This window comes from Trematomus bernacchii, unplaced genomic scaffold, assembly GCF_902827165.1.
Source record: "Trematomus bernacchii unplaced genomic scaffold, fTreBer1.1, whole genome shotgun sequence".
Taxonomy (NCBI): domain Eukaryota; kingdom Metazoa; phylum Chordata; class Actinopteri; order Perciformes; family Nototheniidae; genus Trematomus; species Trematomus bernacchii.
This window is the reverse complement of record NW_022987593.1, coordinates 11281212-11303695: the sequence shown is the minus strand read 5'-3', so window position 1 is coordinate 11303695 and position 22484 is coordinate 11281212. Positions and strand designations below refer to the sequence as shown.

The following is a 22484-nucleotide window of genomic DNA, read 5'->3' as shown; positions in this document are numbered from 1 at the left end:
AAACAATGAAACAACACCTCCACGGAGCTCAGCGCGATTCACAACGTCCCGACCAATCAGAGCACACTGTGCTCACAGGGAGGGTGGGGGCTGGAGCTTTGGGAGCTACAACGAGCCGTTAAAGGCAGAGAGTGAAATTCAGTGAATACACGTAGTTTACAGAGATGCTGTATGAGAAACCAATGTGAGTTTGGAAAAATGCACAGTATAAATCTATTCTAGTATACCTCAACAATAGAATTATGATCAGTGGAAATGGCCATGACATGGGCCCTTTAAATGAAAGTGTGGCCTTGAATAAACAGGCAGACTTCTCTTAAGAAAAAACTGTGGAGAGGAACATAATTTCACTGACTCTTATCAATGTTTTTTATTTTCTTATTTATTTATTTATTTGACAGGGACCGTGCACATTGATTAACATTTCTGTAAATGCGCCAGAGTTAGCCAACAGGCTATTTTTCATCTGCAGTCCCTGGACAGATGTTGAAAGTCATCCTAAAAAAATATGTCACTTCAAATGACAGGTAAATACAATCAGTAAAACAACATTCAACATAGATGCTTATATTATGATAAAAGCATATATAAAAACATGAAAACAAAACAAAAATACATATTCACAAAGCAGACAGATAGCAACAGGTCAAGGCACATGTGTACAAACAGAGCGTTGTAAAGTGCAGATGTTGTTTGATGTGTTAAGGAATAGCAAATTGAAGTTATGTCATTATTAGGGCTGTCAAGTTAACGCGTTAATAACGCGTTAACGCAAAAAAAAATTAACGCCACTAATTATTTTAACGCGATTAACGCATGTGTATTTTTTGTCCTCGGCCGCCCCGTAGTTTCAGAGCGCATCGAGTTTAAAATACCATCTACAAGCTGATGCTGACAGCCCCGCTCCTGCCGCCCGCTTGTGGCAGACTACACTTCCACGCTCACCGGCAGGCCCGGACTGGCCATCGGGAGGACCGGGAGGGTGTGTGTATGTGTGGCGCGACTCGAGCGAGGCACACCTTACGTGTTGTTGTTGTTGTTGTTAGCATCTGGTGCTAGCTAGCTGTGCTAACGGATATAAGGAGCGGACATTTCGCCGACAACTGCGCCGAGCACTTCACTTTATGCAGGTAGCCAGACAGTGGGACATTGTACGAAAAGTCAGCACACTCAGCACGAATAGTGCGTGCAACATGATTGCAGCGTCCAGGCAGCTCCCATTCGAGCATATATGCCTTGAGCTGCACATAGCTCCAACGATCCATCACAGTGTCTTCTACACACACGCACACGCACACGCACACACACACGCACACGCACTGTATTGTATTATTGTATGAGAGAGGTTAGGTTGAATTGAAAATATTCATGAGAATATTTGTCATTGTTCAAATGATAATAAACAAACATATAAAGCATATATGTCCACTCATATGTTGATAAGAGTATTAAAAGCTTGAAAAATATCCCTCTAAGGTACATTTAGAACAGATAAAAAATGTGCGATTAATTTGCGATTAATCGCGATTAACTATGGACAATCATGCGATTAATCGCGATTAAATATTTTAATCGACTGACAGCCCTAGTCATTATCACAGTTGAACAAAAAGCAATTTCCCCTTTGAAAACCACCTTGTCAAATATAAGCTATGTTTTTTTCTTTGCAACAGAGATCTCATTATCTTTCACAGTATTTTCCAGCTTTTTCAGGTCACGCTTTCCGTGCCTTTAGATTGCATTGGACATCGCTCTGCTCTTGAGTCAAATTTCTGTTGTCTCATTGCAAAAAAAATAGAAATATGAAGATGCTATAGAGAAGGAGGAAGGGAAAAGAAAGGACAGGATATTGTTAAAAATAAATTTGCGACAGTGATATAGCAGTGACGCAAGAAGAAAGGAGATGGCCAAAATCAGAGGAAAGGAAAGAGTGGTAAGGAGAAAGAGTATAATACAGATTGATTAGACGATGTGGGAAAAAAAGATCTGGGATTATAAAAAGGATCTGGAAGATTTAAAGCAATCATGAGTTGAAGTGTCCCAGCATGAGACCTCAGGGCATTTGTAATTGTGTAATGAAGATGAGTTTGCACATTCATCACATCCCTGTGAGTGCTGAAAGAACCAGATGGCAGTTCACAAACAGGTTTGTCTAAAATCAATGATGGCTGAAATACATTTATTTTCCTCAGCTTAAGGATCCTGTAATCGCTCGGGCCGGCTCACTGTCACACCGTCATGGCTCACAGGTAAACACTCGGATAGTCCAGGGCTATCATTACTGTCACTGGTAACACCTCAACTTTTTCTTTATTTCTGATGTCAAAAATACCTATCACCTCCTACAAACCTCACAAACTAAAAGACAAAGTAAAAACGGCGACAGTTTTTAAACACTGAAACAGCATTTATGCACTGCAAAAATGTAAAATCTTGCCAAGTATATTTGTCTAATTTCTAGTCAGAATATGTCGTTACACTTGATATAAGACTTAAAAACTTAAGTCTTGTTTTTAGACAAGGCATCTTAAAAACATTTTATTTTATAGGAAAATCTCCAACTAACATCAGAAAACATAAAAATGTCTAAGCATTTCAGGCTTTTTTTGTTACAAATTCCCTAATATTTTAAAATAAGTTTTCCCAGCTAAATACAAGATCTCATCTATCTAATTATCCCATCTTTACTTCAAGAAATTTTACCAAGCCATTTTGTACTTGTTCTATTGGCAGATTTGTTCACTTATTAAAAGCAAAAACACCTTGTTTTTATTATATATTTACTCGTTTTTGGAGCAGCATTTTTTCCAGTGTGTCAATGTTCTATTCTGTAGAATACATTAATCAGGGCTGAACATTGTAAATGAAAACCTAGCGAGCCAGATAACAGTTCAATCAGGAGAGACTTCATTTTTTTTAACCTGTTAAGCACTGAGCCTGTTTTTCAGGTCTCAGGCTCGAAAATGACATTCCCTGAACAAATGACCATATCTTCCCTTCTAAAAGGGTTAAATTAATAATCTTTTTTCTCAAAGTAATGATAAACCTGTGAGTTGGATGTACAAAAGTCAGAATCAATATAGATGTTTTTTATTTTAAAGAAAATTCAGATTGAACATAGTAAAAAATTGTAAATTATAGTGTCCGTCCAAAAATTCTTTTTTACTTATAGTGAAAACTACCCTTGGATGATGGGTTAGTAGACTAAAAGCTTTAGGAATCCAAAGTACAACATATAATAAGTACCCTGTATCAAGATTGATGCAAAACAATCAATCAGTCTGTTTTTGTTTATAAAGTTGCGAGTTCGTATCATTGAGTGATAATGTATGTACCCATCGATTCTGTGTCATCTCACGATCAGATCGATGGGTTGGATGTGCAGAATGGATAAATAATAAGGTTTTATGAGTGAGTTTCGGTGCAGTAAATCTGTTAGCATTTTTCGCTCGTTGCTAATTCAGAGGCTCAGCGTTAGCATTGTGGGTTTAAAAAAAAAGAAAAAAAAAAAATATCAGTTAGATGAGTTTCTTCCCGTTACATGGATATAAAACATTCATAGTGTATTAAATGAACATGCCCTCAGACGCTGTTTCCTGCAAGATGTTGCGGGAGGGCCCCGGTACCGGGGTCTCTCGGGCTTAACAGGTTAAAGAACATTTATTGACACATGTCATATGATAAATGTTAAGTCTTTGGCGATTAGACCCCGATCCTAAAATCGTATATCCAAAGGGGGAAATGCAGCCGTGAGCATATAGGGAACCCCCCCGGGGTCTAGACACTGGTGATGATGCTGAAGATCTGGATTTTATGAAGAGATGGGATGAAGAGGAGGTGTGATGAGGTCTTTGAATTAGCTCTCCTGGCACTGGATATGATGAAAGGAGGTGGATGGGGAGGAGGCGGGCGGCAGCATGAACACCTGAAATCACAGCTGACTGCAGGAGAGAGGAGAACCATTTTAAAGTTTGGCTGCAGCACAGTGATTGGCTGCCGGAGAATGAGGTGAATGTAATAGGTTATAGACAACGCCCGTGATGAGCTGATTATATGCAGCTGCGGAGTGAATGTATATATACCCAGTCTTCCTGAAATAACTGGCGCTGAGCCTCATATTGCACTATGGAAGGTGCAGGCTTGTTATGTGTTGAGTATATACTTCTGCTATAAGTGGTTGCAGTGCACTATATGCACGAGCAGACCGCCCAATGCGTTTTAGCATATTGTAATACAAGTGCTCTTAAAGAAAACTAGACATTTTCACCTCTTTATGGCTCTGTTTTCAGGCTAAATTGATCCACTAAAGCAGGGGTCGGCAACCTTTTTGATATGAAGTGCCATTTAAAAAAAAAAAAATTATCAGCGTGCCAACGATCGAGAATTATCAACGGGGGGGGGGGGGGGGTGTTGAGGATGTTGAGGAGCTTGACGCTCGTGATCTATCAACAGGAGGGCGGGGGGGCCTCGCTGCGGGGAAGCAGTGTGTGGACCTGTCAGCGCAACTTACATGATACCGAATTTAACAAACACATTTAAATAATTGGTTTAAACGGCATAATAATAAGGACGATCGTCCGTTCTGTGATTCTCCAGAACACACATGTTATGATATTAGGGTCATGCAGAGTGAGATGAGATCGCTGTCCCTTTAAGAGAGAGAGAGAGGGGTGTGGCGTGTGCGTGTGAGTATGTTTCTGGAAGTGAAACGAGGCAGCAGAAAAACAGAGGTCTGTGATGTATTTTGTGAAACAGAAGAACAGCTAAATAAATGCAACGGCCTCTCAAGAAGAGCTCGCCTCTCTCCAGTCATTTAAGCTAAAGTGGGTTATTGAACCTGAAGCTCGTTGCTTCTGCCCTCCTCGACTACGGTCTGGGAGCCGACAGGAAAGTTCAACACACAGATGGCCAGTCCGCCCCTTTGTAGCATATTATTTCAATGAGAGATGAGCAGATCGCCACTGGGCTTTCAACTAAAGACACACACAGCCACGCAAAAACTGCGACATTTGTAAAGCTCCTTATGGGTACTGCAATTTGTGAAGTGCTTTCTTCCGTGGTGAAACGATCAGCACTGCACCACGGAGGAAAGCGGCAGAAAGTCACCTGGAGTTAAAGAGAGCGGGGCTGCGTTGCGTGCATGGCTTCCTTCTGCAGGTAACGGGGAGACGCGCTCTGGCGGCGGTCTCGTTCAGGATCCGAAAATACAATTTAAATATTTTGCACACTTATTCGACTTATTCCTAGTGTGCCACTGGCTACGGTGCCGCGTGCCAATGCTGGCACGCGTGCCAGGGGTTGCCGACCCCTGCACTAAAGAGACACTTTAGCAAATCACACGCCATGTCAGAGCGAGAGCTTTCTTATTTGGTGTTTTACGAATGCAGATGCGTGTTCACTTCACTTTAGTAAAAACCTTGTAGGAAATGGTTCCCTTCCACTGTAAACAAACTCAAAAAAGGAACACAAACTTATCATAAAGAGAGTCGGACAATATCGGCGATGTGAGATGTAGAGAAGAAGTTGCTCATTGTTTAGCTTCTGCTCACGGTTTTGACGAACCTGTTGAGCCGAAGTTAGCCTCACAGCAAAGATACGATCACTACAGATTGGTGGTTAAAAGAAGGCTTAACTAAAGGCAACATTTTCTCTCCATCTCTGAAGGCTTCATCAAAATTGTCAGAAGACTTCTTTATTTTCCTTATACATTTATTTTTGTACCTACTATGGCAACTTATCCATTAATTATATTACCAAAGCAAATTCCTTGTATGTGTAAACGTACCTGGCAATGAAGTTGATTCTGATTCTGATTCTGAAGACTCAAATCATGGTATATCATCTCAAAGTGCTTTAATTGCCCCGGAGGTCGCAAAGAAAACCGGCATCGGGATCACAATCCGGATGATGTATGAATTTGTGACTAGTTCAAGTAAGTGGTATGAATAATGTGCAAATTCATGGGCTTGGAGGAAAGGGCTGAGGACAACGAGGGGGAAGAGAAGAGCTGCAGGAGAAGGGTGATTCTCAAACACAACATAGCCTGGTGTACAACTTAAATTACAATATACTTAAAGGTTATAATATAAAAAAAATTGCCCCACATGCCCAAAATAAACTGCCTCCTCCAGAGGAAAATGTGGCAAGAAAACATCATTGCACAGTCTGCTAAGTAAAAGCTATTCAATGTTATGTCGATGCAAAACATCGTTTCTGTGCAATCCACTTCTCTTCTGTAATCAACATCATCAATAAAATATAAGCTGTGATTTGTGTTCTTGGCTCCGCGACAGTTACCTCTTCATTATGCAGATCATTTCATTTTCGGTTCACGGTTTCTGTGCCTTTTGTGCATTTCACTAGACTGGGTATGCTCTCTTGTGTCAAATGGCCCTTGTCCTTTGCCAACATAAGAAAAGAAAAACAGGCTATTGTTAGCACATGATTCTGACACTGGAGCAGAATGACACATGGAGTAAGGCCATGGCCAAAACACAAAGGAACTAGAAGGGAAGAGGCAGAGAATTGGGGTGAGTGCAAAGAAAAATATATTGATGAGAGGATTTGGCCAAAAAAAGACCTGAGAGAATCAAATAACCTGCTGCCTGAAGAAAGGAAAGCAATCATGAGGTGAAGTGCCTCATCATAAGTCCTCAGGATACCTGAGATGAAGTGTGTGTGTGTGTGTGTGTGTGTGTGTGTGTGTGTGTGTGTGTGTGTGTGTGTGTGTGTGTGTGTGTGTGTGTGTGTGTGTGTGTGTGTGTGTGTGTTGTGTGTGTGTGTGTGTGTGTGTGTGTGTGTGTGTGTGTGTGTGAATGCCCAATGTAAATTATACACATCATTTCCACTGCATCAAACATTCAGTGTCCCCCAGGGATGAAAATGTTGTTTAGAATAAAGTGAACATAGGCAGGCAGGGAGAGTCCCCCAGCCCTGTATGGGGCTTACTGCGCACCATGTTTCCCGAGTCCCCAAGGAGCATGGAAAAACATAAGTGCATTATGTCCAGGGGGGTCAGATACCTGCTGACCCCAGCCCTGCATGGGACCTACCGTGCACCACGCCTCCCAGGTCCCTAAGGAGCATGGGGAGAATGTAAGTGCACCACGTCCCCCACACTCAGACACGCTTACCCGTGAAGAGTGTGCATGGAAAATAGTGAGGAGGGCGCTGCCTCCTGACTCCTGCAAAAACCGCGACATAAGCGGCTGACTGAAGGCTGACCTGCCGCCGTATGCAGCAACCCCAGCGGTACCACGAAGTGAGCAGCTGCCATGAGACCCAGAGTCTGCATAATGGTCAGCGCTGTCACCGTTGCCCCCTGTCGCAGTCTGCAAACTGCCGAAGCAAGGATGCCTGTCTGCTCTCTGACAAGGTGGCGCGTAGCCTGCCTGCATCGAGCAACATCCCCAGATACTGCACCTGCTGGTGAGGTATGGGGGAGCTCTTCTTCCAATTGACCGCAAAACCCAACTTGGTTAGGTGTAGGATCAATTGGGCTGTGTGAAACATTGCCCATTCCCTGGACCTGGCCATGACTATGAGGTCGTCTAGATAAAAGAACACCCTCATGCCACGGTCGCGCAGCGGCTGAAGCGCTGTGGCCACACATTTGCTGAACGTGCGTGCGGATAGGGAGTAGCCAAACGGTAGTCTGTTGTACTCGTAGGTTACCCCCTGGAAGGCAAAACGCAAATATTTTCTGTGCTTGAAGCAATTTTCAACATGAAAGTAAGCGTCCTTCAGTTCGATGGTTGTGAACCAATCGCCGGAGCTATTACACTAGGCGAGGTGTGTTTTCTGACAACCACACGCCGGCCATAATGTCCCTGCACCCGCACAGCGCACACTCCCTGCGGTTAATCACCCTCACATGCGTGCGCCCACTGGCTGCCTCCTATGCTGGAGTTACAACTGGGGCGGCGAGTGGGGAATTGTGTCTCATAATGGGTGCCCAATTAACATCGTATGAAACGGATCTTACCAATCTCAACGAGACATTATGGGAAAATGTGGAATTGTGGAGAGAGATGACTCTTACTCTGGGATAAATGCAATCGTTTTTTACTGAATGCATTTTTCACACGCACACCACCTTATGCCCCTGAATGGAGGAGGGACGCTGCAAAACTGGAGTGAGTAACCCAGTCTCAGTGCCCCGTCCATCCACTCTGTCAGTACACAGTTGGGCTTCCATTCCCCATAAAACTATGTTCAGGGGACATGCAAGCAGCTGTGGAGCCGCAGCTAAGAAGCTGTAGTACTCTCTGGTGGCCTACACCGCCGACAAACCTTCCATAACAGGAAGATTGGCTCATCGGGGGCTGACACAGAAAGGGCCGATTCTCTACTGAGGTCCTTGAACGCACCGCGGCCCGCCCTGGGGGGGGGGGGGGGGGTGTCATAATGCCGTCTCTTTGAAACTGACATAATGGGGAAATGTGGAACTGTGGAGAGAAATGACTCTTACTCTGGGATAAATGCAATGGTTTTTACTGAATGCATTTTTCACACACACATCACACTAGAACTAGGTTAACCCACCGTTCTTCTGCAGAGGTCCCTGAACACACCGCGGCCACTCTCACGGGGGGCCGCGCGCCCTCGTATTAACGCTGTATTTCACCCACGGTGAAACGCATTAATCGGAGCTATTATACCAGACAACGTGTGTTTTCTGACAACAGTCCGCGCGGCAATAGCGTCTCTTGAACCTGCACAGTGCTTTGACAGCACTTCGGTTTATTCCACTCACGTGCACGCGCCCACCTGCTGGCTCCTATACTGCAGTTTACAGCGGCGGCGGGGAGTGTGGGACAGTGTTCTTTCCTCTGGGGATGAGCAAGAAGCAGCCCGCGATTACTCCTCACCCACGTGACCAAGGAGATCGATCCAAAGAGCCCTTCCGTAAACACGGGGGCTCCCGGGAGATCAACATGGTCCTTTTTGGAGAGTGCCATGCGGCGCGATCCCCCAGGGACATCACACGGCAGGCAGCGGCGGCGGCGGCCACACCGTAGACCAAGCTACTAATTCGGACTTGCGGCCAAATAATCGCTCTGATCTGGTGAGGTGGGGGCATCTCTAGCCCAACACACCCGTGTTTATTTGCAGCCGCCCTGTCACGCGGCAGAGGGGCAGAGCTCTTTTCAGCTCTCTGCCCAGCCTGCTGCCCGCTGGGAGCAGCTGCGCTCTGCCCTGGGCGGTGGACTTCCATGGACGCCAGACCCGGAAGTGCCCGACAACGGCAAATGGAGCCATCCGCCCCGCTGGAATGGCGAACGTGAATGGCGAACGTGAATGGCGAACGTGAATGGCGAACGTGAATGGCACCGCCTCGGCCATATCCTGGTCCCCCAAACACTCGAAGCAGAGGTGGTGGGGATTGGCGCCCGCTATTTAAGTCAGGGCACGAAGGACAGGCCCGGGTCTCTAGAACTGGCGACTCCATGGAGGTATGATAACTCTTTCTTCTTCTTTCAAACCTTTTACTTTCTCTGCTTCAGTTGTTGCTCGCTCGCTGAAGAGAAAAGCATGACGGGAACGGGAGGCGTGGCCGCCTTATATACGGTGGGCTTGTGCACGCATTCAGGTAGGCCCGCCCCGGGGGACGGCTATGGTTATAAATATCTCAGTAAGTGAATGCTCGCATAGTATGGTTGAGAGGTAGTACGCATAGAGTCCAGTAGAGGGCGGAGCCTGTGTGAGATATAACGTCATCACTATCGCCACATTGATATGCAAATTAGGCGTTAACTAGGCCTAATTAAAATGCGCAAATTTGCATGCAGTTACCAAGGCATTGCAGGTGAAAAGGATAAAAAACATAGCACCTCACAACTTCCCCAGATAGTTACTTACGTCAAGTCAGTATTTTCCCCGGAAATGTTATGTTTAAATGCAGATTAGCTTTATATCTATGAATTCAGACATAACGATCTTTTTGCCAATGTCCTGCCTTAAACAGTAACTTCATAATTTTGATTGTTGGCTGCTCATTTAATAACTATTCATTGAACTAGTTTGTCGTCTGCTCTTGTGCTTAGTGAATACTAAAGAAGACCATTGTCTCTGTGCTAACTGATTATTTTGTAGAAATCTTTTGAGTATTAAACAATTGCGTGAGTGTGAGGGTATTAAAATAAATTGGTCAGTAAGTCAGAGATGTGCAACTATTTTTAACTTTTTGTTTTAAAACATTTTTTTATAAATGATTATGGGAAGTGCCCTTTTTCTCACTTGAGCTCCTGCCCCCCAAAATGTCTGTGCACGTCCCTGGCTGTTGCGATCCGACTGATTCCGATAAAGCGGAACGCTTTGTGCCAATGACACGCAACGACTTCCCAAGAAAATGGCAGCTTCAGAAATTTGCTCAATAAAAACATGTTTATGTTCAAATCGCTAACATTGTTATTGTTGTTCCTGTACCTTTCCAAAGCCATATCAGAATAATTATTTGCAGATGTGATTTTTAACAGAGGTCGATAACAAATAATCTCATCCTGCGGAGAGTAGCGTCCAATCAGGAAACCCCTGAGAGACTGGCTCTGAACTGCTCCCTCCTCCAACCTCTTTGAAACTTTTCTCATAAAGCAATGAGAGCTACTAATAACTTAATTCAGATCCCATTAAGATTTAATCAAGGCTGGCGGAAGAGAATATTTGACAAAAGAACTGTGCAGAAAACTGCAGAAAACTTTTATCCGTCTATTTCAGGCCTTTCACCCTTAATTAAGATCCTATTAGCAAAGGACAAATTCTAAAATGCTCATGCTGAATTTATATTAAAGGGGACCTGTCATGCAAAATGCACTTTTGTATGTCTTTTATACATGAATATGTGTCCCCGGTGTTCCAGGGAACTCACCAAGTGTCAGAAAACACAACCCTCTCTAGTTTCCTCCATACCCAAATCTCTAAAAAAGGGGCTGCAACGGATCTGATACAGACTGATCCAGATTTGAACACTTCTATGACATCACAGAAGTGGCGCTACGGCTATTGGGCCAACTCTCCACCTATCAGGGGAATGTGGGGTTGGGCCACGGCCGGCCATTGCCGCTCAAAAGCGCTGGAGACGCTGTAGTACATATGCCAGGCCTGTAAGTGGCGCTGTAGTCTGCCACAAAAGCAGCGAAGAAGACTTCCCGCCCATAGTTACCATGGTTACCCTTCTGTTTATTCTCCGCTGTGGCTTTTTTTCTCCCTCCCCGAGGCAAGCGTTTGCTCCCGCTGCTTTAATGCAATGCAATCCCTCCCCGTCGAGGCAAGCACTGTAATTCTCTCCGGTTAGTCCACCAGCAGATGACAAACACCCACCTCTCCGCCTCTTCCAAGGAACGAGGGGACCGTGCGGCAGAGTTTCAGTTTCAGTTACTTTCGCCGGTCAAGATGTCCGTTAAAGTTTAAATTTTCCGGACAAAATTAGAAAAGTGCCGGTCTTCTTTGTTATTTATTGAGCTTTAAAACAAATGAATAACGACTCTATATAATAAAACACGGAGGACGGAGATCTCTTTTTCTCCCCCTCTTCTGACAGCCCAGCAGCTGATCAGAGCATGGCTCACCTCTCCTGCAGGGGGGCGTGGTCAGCAGAATCAGACCCGTAGACAGCAAACAGCACATAGAGCGAAATGAGGCATGGCTAAAATGCATGATCTATTTGGTATTTTGAAAACAGAAACGTATAAATATACCTTATATAGGTATGGCCCTACAATATATCATTTAAATATAGCATGATAGGTCCACTTTAAGTAAAGCTTTGTTCTTGCTCATATTCTTTAAAAATATGGGTTAGGGTTAGCACATGATTCTGATACTGGAGCAGCAATGACGCATGGAGTAAGGCCATGGCCAAAACAAAAAGGAACTAGAAGGGAAGAGGCAGATAATAGGGGTGAGTGCAAAGAAAAATACATTGATGAGAGGATTTGGCCAAAAAAAGACCTGAGAGAACAAATAAGTCCTCAGGATACCCGAGATGAAGTGTGTGTGTGTGTACATAATGTCCTAATATGATATTTTTGGTATTACTCCATGTCAAAAACATGTTTTTAATTTGTTGCTTACAGTTTTTCTCGATTGCAAACACACATTTCTTTTTAAATTGCTCTGTTTCTCAGAACACTAAACACAATTCACAAAACCCCACACCCAAAGTGCAAAACACCTCATTTCTCCTGCTAAGTGAAGAACTGCACTCAAAACTATACACATTTACCAAATGCAAACTTTTGCACCAAATATAACACATTTCATTCATAATACTAGATGGTTTGACCACCCAACTACACACTGCTGAGCATAATCTAAAGCACTTTCATCTTTGATGGGCTATGCTCTGTACATAGAGGTTTCTGCAGAGAAAGTTGCTTGCTTATACAGAAATACAGTAAATGCAGAAATACAAATGAGTTGTTGAAAAAAATCACATTTTATTCCAAAATAACATTGTGCAACATGCATCTCAGCACATAGTTACTATGCTTCGGATCTCTCTAAGTGTGATGGCATTGTTTACCAAAACCCAGTTTGTAACTGCTGCTTCCTGTGCCTCATTGAAAACCCTTAGCCTTCCACCTGCACCTCTTTGTTTCTCAGTCCTTCAGATAAACAACACAGATATAGTGGTTGGTCAGTGTCTGTGTTGCATAAAAGTAAGTTTACCACAGTCAATTGTGCAGGATTTCTGTACAGTTATAGTATGCAACATGCCAACAATTCAATTACAGTAATGAAGTAAATACGTTTCACACAACAGATATAAGCACTGATATATCATGAATTATGCAGAGCTAAAAACTGGTAACCTTTTTTCAAGTCTAAGTGTCCGGATTACAGAGGCGACAGTAAATCGGCTTAGATTAGGCTGAACCCTCTGTCCAGCCTCTCTCATCGTCAAACCATGGTTGATAACATTTCATTTCATTAGAGAGTATTCTTCTTTGTCCACGTCCTCTCCCTCCAGCTCTACCTATACCTCTCATTCTTCCTCCTCTCACTCTCACCCCACCTCTTCCTCCTCCTCTTCCTCTTCCTCTTCCTCTTGCTCTGGCTCTTGCTTCCATGTTGGCTTCCATTGTTGCTGTAAGAAAGTACTCACCTGTGGTCTTTTTATAGTGATAACATCCTGATTGATGAGCCAACAATTATGCTATCAGGTGTTTGGTCAGGTGGAACGTGTGTCTTGATTATGGGTCCATGTGTGAGGCATTTTGAATATCAGTGTTTTAAACCTGCTAACACGTGACTTTATGTCAGATTCCTGTGTCTTACGTGGAGAAACGTGTGCAGTGGTTTGCAAAAAGTGCCATGTTGATTTGCAAGTTGTGTGAAAAGCTGAAAACGTGTTTAGAGTTTTGGAGATTTGAGCCGATGTTTTGCTCTTTGAGTGTCAGTTAAAATAATTGAGCTTTATGTAACATTTTAGTGTGTTAGCAATCGAGAAAAACTGTAAAATATCCCACCATGTGTTTGAGGATGAAAGAGACGGGGATGAAGAAATATCAGATAAATAGAAAAAGCCTTGTGTGATAGCTCGACCTATCTCACATAAAAGGCCTCTAATATTAGCAGAGGGGTGTGTGTGTGTGTGTGTGTGTGTGTGTGTGTGTGTGTGTGTGTGTGTGTGTGTGTGTGTGTGTGTGTGTGTGTGTGTGTGTGTGTGTGTGTGTGTGTGTGTGTGTGTGTGTGTGTGTGTGTGTGTGTGTGTGTGTGTGTGTGTGTGTGTGTGCTTCAAAAACCAGATTGAAACTTACAAACTGATGAAATGTCTGCGGTGCTCTCAGGTCCCTGCAAGTTATACATTACTGGCATCCTGAAATGTCATCAAAGAAGCTATTTTTTTTATTGTAAAAATAGAGAGTTTGTATTATATGACAAATATAAATTGAATATTCTACAGAGGTAGAAACAAACTAAATCAAGCTCCTTGATACTGACGGGGCTGGAGAAAGAGAAGACATTACCAAAAAAGGAATTTCTTTTAACCATAAATATTTATCAACCCTTGAAATTGGCTGGACCGTGGATGCCCGAAGTAAATGATACACATCATTTCCACTGCATCAAACATTCAGTATCCCCCAGGGATGAAAATGTTGTTTAGAATAAAGTGACCAGTCGGAGAAACGTTGCATTGACTCATATCAACACCTCCGTATGTTGGATCAAATGTGACACTGTTGCAAAAAGAGGATATTCTTAGCCTTCCAATGATATCGTTATTGTTTTTGTTCTTAAAATATTCAGCAAAATATGTCACAAAATGCAATGACTGTTACCAAGACAAGATGTTGAGAAAAAGGCCTTAAACGTTTGCTGACAATTTTGTATAGGAGGATCCAGGCTTAATAATAGTTTTGTAATGCCTCAGTAGTTAAGTTGCTCTGCTCGCCACTCGTTAATGTTGTATTAATCATCTGAATTTGGCAATAATATTTTTATATTCTAAAAGCAAAGTAGTTTTAATAATTTTTTTATTTTAAGGTTAAATGGAAACCGAGACCCTGCCGTTTTAATTAGAGCCTGTCATCCATTATTTCAGGGAGGCGTTTGGATCAAGGTGATCAGACTGAGAGGAGAAGGTGAACTCTGAAGGTGACACCTTGTCTTTTACAGCTTCAAACAAGCAATCATCGTCTGATGATTGTGATCCGACTGATTCCGATAAAGCGGAACTCTTTGTGCCAATCACACGCAACGACTTCCCAAGAAAATGGCAGCTTCAGTAATTTGCTCAATAAAAACATATGTTTATCTTCAAATCGCTAACATTGTTATTGTTGTTCCTGTACCTTTCCAAAGCCATATCAGAATACTTTTTTGCAGATGACTGTTACCAAATTCTCTTCACCAAAGTTAGGGTTAGGGTTTTCCTTCTGTGATGTCCATTTCATAAACTCGATGAGACTGGCTCTGAACTGCTCCCTCCTCCAACCTCTTTGACATTTTTCTCATAAAGCAATGAGAGCTGCTAATAACTTAATTCAGATCCCATTAAGATTTAATCAAGGCTGGCGGAAGAGAATATTTGACAAAAGAACTGTCCAGAAAACTGTGCAGAAAACTTTTATCCGTCTATTTCAGGCCTTTCACCCTTAATTAAGATCCTATTAGCAAAGGACAAATTCTAAAATCCTCAAGCTGAATTTATATCAAAGGTGGGGTAGGTAAGTTTGAGAAACCGGCTCGAGATACACTTTTTGTTATATTCCATGGAATGCTCTTAACATCCCGATAGCAATGAATATCTTAAGTGCTTTGACAAAAGATCCATAAAAAAATTTCATCTGTGGAAGCAGTAGTACTGTAAAAAGCACGACCAATACAATGATTGGATGGCCTACCTGCCTGTCAGCTTTCCATCTGTGCACAAACTTATCTCGTGCCCTCATTGGTCATGTGCGCGTTCGTGCGTGTTGGAGGAGGGGCTCGGTAAGGAAGTAGCAGATTTCTTCCGGCTGTGTATTTTCAAATTCTAGCGATCTCGAGCTGGTTTCTCCAAAATTACCTACCCCACCTTTAAGTAAAGCTTTGTTCTTGCTCATGTTCTTTAAACATATGAGAAAATGAATCGCAGTTAAACGGACAAAATGTTAGCTTTTTTAATGAAACACCAAATGCACAATTTTAATTACACATGTCCTCAGTCAACAAAGTGCAAAACTGATAAAGAGAGAGGTAGATGAAAGTAAAGCGAGAAGGAGAGATGAAAGACACGGTCACAGTTTATGGCATAGAGATGTTCTAAGGTACAAAGCGACGTTATCCAATGACATAAATAGGACAGTCTCAACACAATTTGATGCCTTAAGTGTCGCACTGCTTCACTTTTGCTGCGGGGGGTGTGATTAGCAGCTTGATGTCACAGCAGTTCATGCTATTCACCACCTCTGTCCTGCAAACAACTGGAAGCAGCCTGAGGGCAGATGGTGTTGTCCGTGTACATGCATCTGTGTGTGTGTGTGTGTGTGTGTGTGTGTGTGTGTGTGTGTGTGTGTGTGTGTGTGTGTGTGTGTGTGTGTGTGTGTGTGTGTGTGTTTGTTTTATTTCGTTAACCTTTAAAGCTAATACTTCACCCTGTGTCAGTCCTTTACTCAACAAGGCATTTACCGGTGTAACAGGCAGCGAATCCAGCGAGCCGACCACTATCCTGTTATCAATTCCTAAAACTGTTATACAGATATTCATGGTACAGCCAGTTTGATATATAACATTTAAAGGTCAGCTCCATTAAATTGAAACCATGTTTGACTAACCTTTAGTGGTATCTAGACATGTTTCATTTGTCTTGGTTTTGAGATTTCTGTTTCGTGTGTCTCACATGTTTACACTGATTTACGGTTAGCAGTAACACACCTAAACACACATCAACGTGCAGGTTTTATCAAGAAAGAAAAAGACCACTGGGACACCGCGGTAACTCCCGTGGTAGATCGCATGCACCGTATATCTGATAAAGCAGAAATGGCAGAATATATCTTCAAAGAAACAGTGTGCTAGTAAATAAACGTGGATGTAAACAATGTAGGATTAAAGTAAAAAACAATCCGGTTTGCAGATTTTTAAGGCTTCAAAGAGACACAGTATTTTTTGGGGGGACTTTGTTTACAAGAAAAATCCACAGAGCTAAAGTGGCTTCTTAAATCCGCATGAAAACATGTCAACTTCTTCCTGCAAACACTACTCCACTGTTGACTGAGGAGGCAGGACAGATATCTAATTAACGACTGATTAGTTTGGGTAAAATTATCCCCAGACACAGCAGGCAGAAAAAGACTATTATGAACAGTGTCAGACTGAATGATGAGGTGAAATTGAGATGGCTAGGAAACTGATTTTGGAAATGATTAAATCCTCTGAGAACCATAACGACAATTGCATTCATCAAAATTAGAGAAACGTTATCTCAACACCAGGTCAAATTAATCCCCATGAGTAGAAACCACTTAAGGTGAAGGAGAAATTATGTTTTTTTGGTTTATTAGGGGTAACTGACCCTTAAAACTTCCTTTGAATTATGAAAACTAGCTTATTTAGCTTTGGAAATCTGTTGCATGTGTTTTCATACCCTCCTAGTTCATAAGAAAATAAAAACACTCATTATAAAGGTAGGTTTAAGATTATCTGATTAATATACTATTTCATTCAAATCGCCTGTATGACTGCACGCATGAACAACTGCTGCTAAAATACACATCATCACAGACTGCAGAAGATGATGGTGACAGTATCCTGCAAAGACGAGAAATGTCAGAATCTCCGATACAGTATATTCCTTCTTTATCATTAAGAAAGAAAGAGAAGCAAATACACTCCTTACACTGATATGTCCTGCTGGGTTATGGTCTTGAGCCAATGTTAGACACGACTGTGACTTGCAGCTCAATCATTTATGGTATGACTTGTGTGTAATGACGCACTGCTTCAATGAGATATTTTTAATGATAACTGGCTTCCCAGCCGGAGGCTATTAAAACATGGCTCTTCCCCCGGAGGCTTCTCTCCGTCACCGCTCGTTCCACCTGCCATCGTCAGCATGAGCTCGTTGGTCGAAGCATTGATCCTAAAGCCCCTGTGCTTTGGTGGTACCAGAAGAATACTGCACAATGAAAGAAGTAGTGTGCAGACCAGATCAGTTTATCCACCATACAAACAGTGGCTTTTGCAAGGGATTAACCAACACTGTCTACTGCAGAATGAATCAGAAGCTGTGTGTGTTTTACCTCCTACAGGACGGACAAATAAATGATGTTTCCCTGCTGATACTAGCCTTCAAAGGCTGGTTATAGTGGTTGTTTCATCCTCCCTGTCTTCGACTTGAAAGTAGGTTTGTGATGTTTTGCTTCTGTGCTGCCCAGAAAAACCGAGAACGTCCCTGCCCATGGTGATGATGTCGCTGTTATCAGCTGACGGACCATATATTCTCTCACCCGAATGCCTCCTCAAAGGCAGGAAACCTATTTCCACAGACTCGATTCCCAAAGGTAATGATCCTGCGTTCTCATTCACGGAGTGTCTTCTTGTGGGCAGGAAGTCCGCTCTTTCTACAGAGAGCTGTGGTATTTGGAGCTGGCACGGGAACAAGGAGCTGTCACACACGCTGGGACTGGAACGACACCAGTCTGAGATGCTGTGGTCAGATCCCACTCGGCTGTCTGAACTGTCTCCGACCCTCTGCCCGAGCCCCTGGCCTCGAGCCAAGCTCAACAGCCTTGGGATCGCAACAATGGATGCAGACGCCGCCACAGCAGCAGCGGCAATATGGCGGTGCTCAGCAGAAGTCCCTTTAGAGTCTGTGATCACCGTGGAAGGAGACGCCACCGCCGCTGAGCTGGAGAACGTGGAGGAGCCGAAGAAAGACGCCACTTTCTGGTAGTACCGCGTCCGCATCCCTTTGGCCGAGCGGTACAGATCCCCGATGAAACAGTAGCAGATGGGGTTCAGGCTGGAGTTTGTCAGGCCGAGCCACTGGGCAAACGGCCGCGTCTGCAGGAGCCAAGATGGTGGACTTTGTTCGCAGTCGATCCAAAGGTCAGCCAAGTAGAGCGGCAGCCACGACACCGCGAATAACAGCACCAGACACACCACCATCTTGGCGATCTTCTGGCGCATCTTGAGGCGTGAGGCGTGCAGAGCTTTGCTGTGAGGATCCAGATCAGCGAACGTGGATTTTCTTCCTCCCCAAAGCCGCCTGCCAGTCAGGAAGCCTATAGTGAGGTTAAATGTCACAGGCAGACAGTAGAGCATCACGAACAGCAGCACGTTGTATCTGAGGAAGAAAAGTGAAAAAACATGTAGGGAAAGCTCTTTAAAAACATAAATATTCATAAATGAAGTCTGTTCTCTCTATTTCTACTTATAATATCCATCTGTATATGTGGTAAAACACTTGAATATGCTCTTCTCTACTGTTTAGAAATGCATGATGAGTCAAGAATATTTAATAAAAAGGACAACATCCTTCCCTTGAAGTTATGGATCGCAGCTTAATTAAACTCATTAGTATTTTTGAAAGGAGCTCATTTGTTTTCATTGTTTTGTCATTGACATAACAATGAGCTCCTTTCAGAACCATGCATGTGCTTCTCTTTTCACCAACAAAATACAAGGGTCAATATGACAGTATTGTAAACAACAGCATTGTCTTGAAACTCCCATAAGGTTCAAGGGTATCTGTGGATAATCAACACTATTTCCCACAGTTGCCAGCACACAGGTGCAAAGTGAGTGGCAGACAATGAAGCTATAATGGCGTATGAAGAAAAAACTGAGTGCACACAATGGAGATGACTCATACAGGAACATTCTGACAAAAGGTCTCTAAACCTGTTTGAATTAAAATAGCACTGAAAAGCAAAGAAAATTGGTTGTGGACCCAACTGATTACATATTGACATTAAGTTACTTTAAAGGGGACCTATCATGCAAAATGCACTTTTGTACGTCTTTTATACATGAATATGTGTCCCCGGTGTTCCAGGGAACTCACCAAGTGTCAGAAAACACAACCCTCTCTATTTTCCTCCATACCCAAATCTCTAAAAAAGGGGCTGCAACGGATCTGATAAAAACTGATCCAGATTTGAACACTGTCCTGACGTCAGGACAGTGGCGCTACGGCTATTGGGCCAACTCCACCAATCAGGAGGAGACAGCCACGGCCATTGCCGTTCGAAAGCGCTGGAGACGCTGTAGTACATATGCCAGGCCTGTAGATGGTGCTGTTCTCACTGAATCAGCCCTTGCAAAAACAGTGCTACAAAAGTGCAAATTGAGCGAAATGAGGCATGGCTAAAATGCATGATGTTTGGTATTTTGAAAAAAAAAAAGTATAAATATGCCTTATATAGGTATGGTCCTACACTATATTATTAAAATATAGCATGATAGGTCCACTTTAAGTTGGAAAGACAAAAGACAACAGCCAAACTGCACGTATCACGTTTGTGATCCAAAACACTATCACAGAAAAGATCTACTTGATAAAAAAGTCTAATAGTAACCTCAAAACACCAAGGAACATATTGCTGGGAAAAAGTTGCATCTAGCTGAGTAAAGTAAAAATATCTTTGCTTTGGTTTCGATGGTATGAAGAAAAGGAATGAGAAAAAAAATGTAATGCGACAGATCACTGATTTATTTTATCGAGCAGCTCATCAGTGAGCACTCTCTTAGTGACAGCGGTCCTCAGATTCCACATGCTAAATTGGCCATTGAGAGAAAATCGCCGCCAACGGAGCTGGACACACAAGAACTGCTAATGCTTGATGGAGTAACTTTGGCCAAGTAGCATCTAATGACTCACTGTAAACTGAGTGTGTCAGGCTGCATCATGGTTTGTAAGTAGACAAAAGATCTAAAATTGGTTGGAGGCCAGAGCGGCTGAGATTAGATCACAGACTAGATTTGAGTCTATTGGAGAACCTACCCTTGTTTAAGGCGATGCTGAGGCCACTTCTCCTCACAGACCAAGATGGCAAATGTCCCGAAGCTGATCTCCCGGCGCCGGTTCATCACGGCTATAGGAGCGCACATGATCGAAGACACCGTCCACACCACGGCGACGGTTGCCAAGATTCGACGGCGGGTAAACATGGAGCGAGCTCTCAGTGGAGAGCGAACACTGTAGTAGCGATTCACGCTGATCACAGTTAGCGTTAACACACTAGCAGAGACCGAAACAGCCTGCGTGAAGGGCACCGCCCGGCAGAGCAGATCCCCGTAGACCCAGGCCTTGTAGATCTGGCTCCCCAGGGTGATGGGCATGCAGACCAGCACCACAGCCAGGTCGCACACCGCCAGGTTCACCAGGAGGCTGCGCGTGGCGCTGACGCCCGCCAGCTGCCGGCTGCGCCTGTTGGTGAGGACGCGCAGGGACATCAAATTCCCAACAAATCCCAGAATGAAAGACAGGCAGTACATGACAGTCAGAGCGATGGTGCTGGGCTCGTGCAGAGTACAGAGGAGCATGCTCTCCAGATTAGCCAAGTCCTTCAAAGAAAAGGTGGAGGACAAGGGATCATGGTCAAAAGTGGGCGTCTGTTGAGAGGATGAGAGTAAAGGGGTGAGGATTAAAGCGGGGTTGAGGAGAGAGGAGGGCAGCAGAGAGGGGAGAGGTGGATTGAGGGAGGCAGTGGGGGAATTTAAAGTGGAGGGAAGCATTATGGAGCTGTGGAAGCTGAAGGTGTGGTTGAGTACTTCCCGAGACTCATCGTACTGCAGCAGCGGAGAGAAGCTGGGCTGGACTGAGCTCCAGTGTGTGGGCTGGACCCGGGACAGATCCATGCTGCCCTGCCCGTGGAGAAAAAGGTTTGAGAGGTATGAAAATCCCTGGACTGTAAGGCTTACTGTAGTGGCTTCCCTTGGTCCTCATTCAAATCCATTCAGAGACACAGTAGAGGAGAACCAAATCCAAAAAGGCCTTATGTCAAAATAATTAAATACAGGTTCCAGTCATGTGGTACGCAGGTCCGTATGTTCTGTGAGGATAAACATATTTGTAAAAGGATGGAAATCATGGTCCCCCATCTTTTGTTGCATCCTATGAGTCAGCTGGAGTCACGATGGTGCGGCACTGGTCCCAGTGCAGTCTGCATGTAACACATGTACATTCAATCCTCCAGGGAGTGGCTGTCTGAACCAGATAATCCCTCTCCAGCTGTTAATAGACTTCTCACCTTCAAGAAAACAAAAATCCCTTTCTCTCTCTCGTCCTCCTCCTCCTCCTCCTCCTCACACCTTTAGTCCTTTACAGGTCTGCAATCAGATCTGTTTAGAGAAAACATCACATAAGTCAGAGGATGGTTTACACCCTTCAGCTGTATTAATATCTCTGTGGCAGCACAGACAACAGATAACAACACATTACTGGATCGAAAAACACTGAAAAGCTTTTAACATCTCCTCATAGTGTGTTTGCATCACAGCCTCTCCCAGTAGGTGGTAGAAAACACTCAGTAAGGGACAAAGTGAGAAAGGGAAGGATTGTATATTTTACAAGGGCACATGGTAAAGCAACTGGTTTGCAGCATTGAATTAATGTAAATTATTCATTGAATAAGCGCATCTAGCAGGATGTCACTCTGGATATTAATTCTCATTTTGCATATGGACAAAGAGAGCCCGCCAAAATAAAATTATTGCCATTAAAAGGAGGTTTAAGTACAACGTGGCAGGACAGAAACTTAAATATGTCATGCAATATTATATTTGAATTGTAAGTAAATTAAAGGGAAAGAGCTGCTTGTTCAAATTATTATCTTACCCTCAGAGAAAAGCACATCCAGTTACTGTTTACTGCTCGATCCTCTTTAAAGCTGACAGCCTGGAGATGTTGAATAAAGCAGCCAGGTGCTGCCTGGAGATCTGCACCACAAAGATTAATAAAAGTTGATGCCCGTGAATCGCTCACAGCAGCAGATACACGCGCTGCTAATAATCCGTCTCTGACTCTCACAGCTACGAGGGGTTTGTTGTTG

The 22484-nt window shown here is 43.5% G+C and overlaps 1 protein-coding gene across 1 annotated transcript; it reads right to left on the bottom strand.

The window, feature by feature from the left end:
• Positions 1 to 17778: 17778 nt before the first annotated feature.
• Positions 17779 to 21291, bottom strand: LOC117481956 (bombesin receptor subtype-3-like). The gene is made up of 2 exons (XM_034129900.1): positions 20435 to 21291; positions 17779 to 18775 (listed from the first exon to the last, which is right to left on the bottom strand). The coding sequence occupies exons 1-2, from the start codon at positions 21289 to 21291 to the stop codon at positions 17779 to 17781; spliced, it is 1854 nt and encodes a 617-aa protein (XP_033985791.1).
• Positions 21292 to 22484: the final 1193 nt, after the last annotated feature.

Coding starts and splice junctions, on each gene's coding strand:
- LOC117481956 (XM_034129900.1), bottom strand. CDS start 21,291: ATGGATCTGTCCCGGGTCCAGCCCACACACTGGAGCTCAGTCCAGCCC. Junction 18,776..20,434: donor CAGCATCGCCTTAAACAAGG/GTAGGTTCTCCA, acceptor TTTCTTCCTCAG/ATACAACGTGCTGCTGTTCG.